Source organism: Tupaia chinensis, unplaced genomic scaffold (assembly GCF_000334495.1).
Source record: "Tupaia chinensis unplaced genomic scaffold, TupChi_1.0 Scaffold000117_2, whole genome shotgun sequence".
NCBI lineage: Eukaryota > Metazoa > Chordata > Mammalia > Scandentia > Tupaiidae > Tupaia > Tupaia belangeri.
The window spans coordinates 8635859-8641858 of NW_006159583.1; the positions used below are offsets into that span (position 1 = coordinate 8635859).

The 6000-nt window shown below is 33.1% G+C and overlaps 1 protein-coding gene across 6 annotated transcripts in view; it reads right to left on the minus strand.

The window, feature by feature from the left end:
* Positions 1 to 6000, minus strand: part of AHI1 (Abelson helper integration site 1) — a 220541-nt gene that overhangs the window by 131929 nt on the left and 82612 nt on the right. For all 6 annotated transcript variants that reach the window (XM_014586221.2, XM_027770239.1, XM_006144344.3 and 3 more), the window contains exon 19: positions 3108 to 3304. In XM_014586221.2, coding sequence (XP_014441707.1) covers positions 3108 to 3304 — 197 coding nt within the window. The remainder of the gene's footprint in view (positions 1 to 3107; positions 3305 to 6000) is intronic.

Below are 6000 nucleotides of genomic sequence, written 5' to 3' on the forward strand. Positions count from 1 at the left end.
GAATTTAGAATAAAAGAGAACTGAAAAAGAGGCACATCAATATTTTATTCAGATATTTCCAAGAGTCAGTCACTATGTCTAAAGGATACTGGAAATTAGATAACTAAAAGAAGATAGTAAAATTGACTATGGATACAGGAATCCAACGACCTGGACTAAATTCCAGTTCCAATGCTAACTACCTGTGTGACCCTGGTTATGCTGATCCCTGTAAGACTTAAGTTCCTCTTCTGGAAAAGAGGGATAATACATTCTGGTATCCACCCAATAGGATGGTTGTGAGGATTAAATAAGTGAGACATGTAAAGCACTTATTCACAGTGCCAGAAATATTCCATATCAATTATTACTAATAATTCAACCTGTTATTTAGTACCAGCCAATATAATTTGAAATCTACTGTGGGGTACAGAAAATTAACCACTCTTTTTCAAAATTGGCATAAAATATTTAAAACCCACCCAATCACTATCCCTATGATTCTGCTTAACAATCAAATCTGTAATCACTAACCTGAATTCCAGGTCAGTTTTAGAAAGAGAGGGTGGTATTGCGTATTCAGATAGCTAGAAAGGTTTACCTTTTATTATAAAAACTTTTAAAAATGGATTCGGGTGTATAAACTTTTTGTAGGATTCAATGCTCATAGTTAAGTACCTCAGATTTTGAGCAACTCTGAATGCACTGATAGATCAAATTTCTGGATTTGAAAACTTAAAATGAGCTGTATCAATGCTCTCAAGATACTGTCCACCTATAAAGTCTTATCTGAGTTGCAGGATGCCTTTTATATACTGCTGTAGCACAACATACACGTTAAGTCTGCTGAGAAACAATTAAATGGTTTACATTATAACGAAGTAGTACACATCCAAAGAACATGGAATTATCTACCTTTTTGGGGGTATTTTTTATTCATTAAAGAGTGATGAACTATTAAATGCTTATGGAACCAAATTTCCCATGCAATTCACATACACACACACACCACACACATACACACACACACACATACACACACCACACCCTAGACTTGTACTATTATTTATTAGAACATATTTCTTTTGTAGCAACAAAGAAACAACTAGATCCATTAATACAGTCCTTTACAAATTAAGGAACAACCTGCATGTAAAAGAGTCTACCAAAATATAATTACAAGAAGCAAGAGAAAAGATGTTGTGGTAAAAGTTGTGAATCTAGTCAACTTTAAGAACTTACAAAATATAAAAACAATAGAGTTGCCATGGGAATAAAAATGACATTTTGCTTTTATTACCATACATACTATACACATTCTGAAAAACAAATACATTGCAGATAGCATCTGAAAAAAAATTCAATGAAAACTCAGCTCTCAAGATACTGTCCACCTATAAAGTCTTATCTGAGTTGCAGGATGCCTTTTATATACTGCTGTAGCACAACATACACGTTAAGTCTGCTGAGAAACAATTAAATGGTTTACATTATAACGAAGTAGTACACATCCAAAGAACATGGAATTATCTACCTTTTTGGGGGTATTTTTTATTCATTAAAGAGTGATGAACTATTAAATGCTTATGGAACCAAATTTCCCATGCAATTCACATACACACACACACCACACACATACACACACACACACATACACACACCACACCCTAGACTTGTACTATTATTTATTAGAACATATTTCTTTTGTAGCAACAAAGAAACAACTAGATCCATTAATACAGTCCTTTACAAATTAAGGAACAACCTGCATGTAAAAGAGTCTACCAAAATATAATTACAAGAAGCAAGAGAAAAGATGTTGTGGTAAAAGTTGTGAATCTAGTCAACTTTAAGAACTTACAAAATATAAAAACAATAGAGTTGCCATGGGAATAAAAATGACATTTTGCTTTTATTACCATACATACTATACACATTCTGAAAAACAAATACATTGCAGATAGCATCTGAAAAAAAATTCAATGAAAACTCAGGCAGAATGTTTTTTTTTTTTTTAAATTACAGAACATACAGAAAGTTTTTTTCTTTGCAAGGTAGCCTTGACCTATCTTAATCTTAAATATACTCTCTACAGAATTTTGAGAAGGAAAGATTTCATAATAGCTGAAATAATGATTCTAAGAGAACTGAGTTTGTTCTTTTAAAATACATTTTCAATTTACTTCTACCTTTGGTTTCATTTAAAAATATTTCTTTGACTTTGATTTTCTTTAATATCTTCTTTCCCTTGTTTTGACAACCTTTCATTTATCTGAAGATGACCAGTATATTAAAAAACGATATTAGAGAAAAACTATAAGACTTAGATGATGCCAGAACAGTGTCAAGACTGGTAGATGGTAGAAAACTTTTTTTCTTTTTTTGTTTTGTAAGGGGTGTGTATATGTGTGTGTGTGAGTTGTGTGTGGGTGGTGTTTAGATAGGATCTCATTGTGTCACAATTCTCTTGCCTCTGCCTTTAAAGTAGCCAGGACTACTATACACATACATGGCTTTTCAGGGAGGGCCAGGAATTGAACTCAGGCATGCCATGTGCTCTCAGCATGCCAAGCAGCAGAGTTCCAAGCATGTTACTTATGACTGGGCCAAATTTGTGTTTATATATTTATCAGTGAGTTGTTTTTATGTCTTCATGTCTGCTGATAGAGTTGTTATATCATACAAAATTTTAGACAAGGAACACTTCTTTTTTTATTTCTAACAAAGTATTTTTCTCTACTTTTAAAACCCTAAATCTGCTAAGTAACATCCCTTCTCTTAGGGATCCTAGTGGATAAGGCTGAGAAGGCCACAGTTACTCTTCCTTTCCTAGGAGGTAGAGTGTCATATCCATGTAGTAAGTTCTAGGTGTGGTCTTCTGGTTCACATCCCTCCCTGACCACTACATCTCAAGTTAGTCTTTACAGAGACCCATTGCAGAGGATAGGATGATACATTTCCCCAAATTCACCCTGTCTACCGCAAGTACCTGAAAGAAATGATAAAAGTGAAAGAAAGCTACTTTACAGTAATTAACTTATTTCATTAAATTAATATTTATTACCATGGTAATGTAAAAGGATAAAAACAGTTTTAAGATTTCAATTACATGAAATAATTAAACATACTGTGACGGTTTCGAGTCTTTGTTTTACTAGCTGCATCTTTGTTGAAGAATTTTCAGTGTGGACCAATTCATCAATCTGAAAGGAGCCTTGATGGGGCAGTTTAGGACAGGTACATAAAGCATCTTGACTTTGGTGTATTCCAGGTAATGGAAATGTTCCATTATAGCGCTTAAACATTTCAGCCTCCTGCTGGGCTACTGAAAAATAAAAAAAAAAGAATCCATAATTAGTTCAAATTATTCCAGCAAAAGCATAATGAAATAATTATGAAATAGTAGCATTCATCAAATGATTTTCAAATGTAAAACTGCACATTTTAAAAGTGTGCAGTTTACCAAATGACAATTATACCTCCTGAAAAATACATATTAAATACCAGGTAATGGTAACACAACATGACTGCCAAAATGTGGAATTAATACATGATACAAAAATCATAAGGAGTTATACTAATTTCATAGCTAATTTCACAAGTTAGAAAGTGATGCTTTTTGTTGTTACTGCCTGATTAATCAATCCATTGTATCTCAAGATATTCTTTTTCTTAGGGAACAAACTGAATAAGGAAAGCAGAGTGTAATGAGGTATTATTTAAAATATTCAATAACATAATATTATAATTGTATAGTCACAATGGTTTAAATATTCATTTAATAAAAGAGAATCAGTCACTAAAATTAAGTGTAGAAGTATAATTATCACAACACAAAACTATTCATACTATTAATTGGAAGAAAAAAGTTTAAAACCCAATATGGTGAGTATATAAAATGATCGCATTATTCAGTTACCAGTGTAACTGCGACAGTGCCTATGAAAATGCACTCTTTGATTTGTATATGCACACACAACTTCATTTGGGCATTCTAAACAAAGAACAGTTTAACAACAATGGCATTCTCTCCCTGCAGACCTTGATGGTGATGAGTACCAGCAGACATAATGAAGGGAGACCAGTTGACAATCCACATTTCAGTGACACTCATTCCTGACTACCAATTACAATTCTTAAATGGAAGTGTAGCCATTTCTCAGTGGATTTTTGTGGGTTTAACTACTATTTCTTGGTGTAATTTTTTTCAGATTTTTGCCATAGGATGTATGAGCTCAACAGAGATATACAGAGAAAGCAAAAATAAGAAATCATACCACAGTCTCTTCTTCTCCATTCTCATCTTGGGATTTGGGGCTCGCATACATGCTCATGTACCTGGTGTGATTTTCTTTATTTCTTTGTTTCTCTTTTTTTCTTTCTTTCTTTCTTTCTTTCTTTCTTTCTTTCTTTCTTTCTTTCTTTCTTTCTTTCTTTCCTTTCTTTCTTTCTTTCTTTCTTTCTTTCTTTCTTTCTTTCTTTCTTTCTTTCTTTCTTTCCTTCCTTCCTTCCTTCCTTCCTTCCTTCCTTCCTTCTTTTTTTCTTTCTTTCTCTCTCTCTCTCTCTCTTTCTTTCTCTCTTTCTTTCTTTCTTTCTTTAAAGAGAGTTTTGCTATAGGGTGTGTGCACTTGCCAGAAAGAAGACAAGGAAAGAGAGAAGCCACCCTCAAGGGGATATGGCCATACTGCAATCCCTTCTTCTCCATTATCCTCTCAGGATTTTGGCACGCATGCACACGAGCCTGGCAGGAGTTTTAAGCCGCTAGGTCTGGGACTTGAACTGCAGTTGACTATGTGGGAGTCTAGCAACATAACAATTATGCTATCTGCTGGTCCCATGGTGTGATTTTCAAGCCACCAGGTCGAGGACTTGAACCACAGTTTGCCATGTGGGGGATCCAACACTGCAATTATGCCACCTGCTGGCCTCTGTATTTTTTACTTTTTTCCAGAACGATCAAACATTTATTTTACCTTCAATATCTGAAAATTGCTTAAAAAACAGAAATGTTAAAGCTGTAAAAGAAAATAGAAGTTCTCTAGGGATTGAAGTTTGGTAGGTTTAACATTAGTATTAGATGGGTTTCAGGGATGAATCAATCAACAAATGCATATCATGTTCCTTTATCTTTGCTTTATTTGTTTTTTAAAGTTGTCCTTTCAACACTTACTTACTTTCTGCTGCTGTAAGTGGAAAGTAAAACAGGATTTAACTATTAAATGGCATTTTCTAACTCCTTGTTTTCTCTCCGGGTTTTTTTTCACTTTGACCCCTGAGCGAGTGAGCAGGCAAAGAAATGGCCCAGGAGATAATACACTGGTATAAGCAATAGTTACACAAGTTAGTAGAATTTTATTATTTTTTCAACTTTTTTGTTTTTTTGTCAAACAATATTGTCTAAGTATTATGATATGGTAAACATGTATTGGTTTTATTTCTTAAAAATATTTTTAATTGGTACAAAATAATAAAAGTCATTGCCTAACTATCTGTGTCTTCATTTTTCTAGGTATTAAAATGCCTTTCAGAATGGATTAAATATGACCTGAATGGATGCAGGTAAAACATAAAGCCCAATCAACTCTGAACACTTGTTTTTGTCTAAAGGGGATTTTATTAAAGCCAAAAAAAAAAAAAAAAAAGAAGAGACTTCTGACTGGATATCAAGGCATCAAATTAACACCCTACTTTATCTTTAACATCTCTAGTTCTGTGAAGAGAGCCATTAAAAAAAAATCTATAGAAAAAATCTCTAAGACTTATTTTCTCAGTTACTAGAAAAAGAAGCTACTTATAAGTTCTTGTGCTCTTCCCTCTCCCTACTTCACAAATATGTATATTAATCTATTTGTATACGATTATAGAGATTATTTTATTGTAAAATAGGTTATAAGAGATGACTTTCAATATTCCTTAAAGTGCCATACTTTTTTTTACTAAAGAATTATTTATTCAATTTTATTTATTCATTCATTTATTTTAATTTGACCAGAGAGAGATAGACAGAGAGAGAGAGAGAGA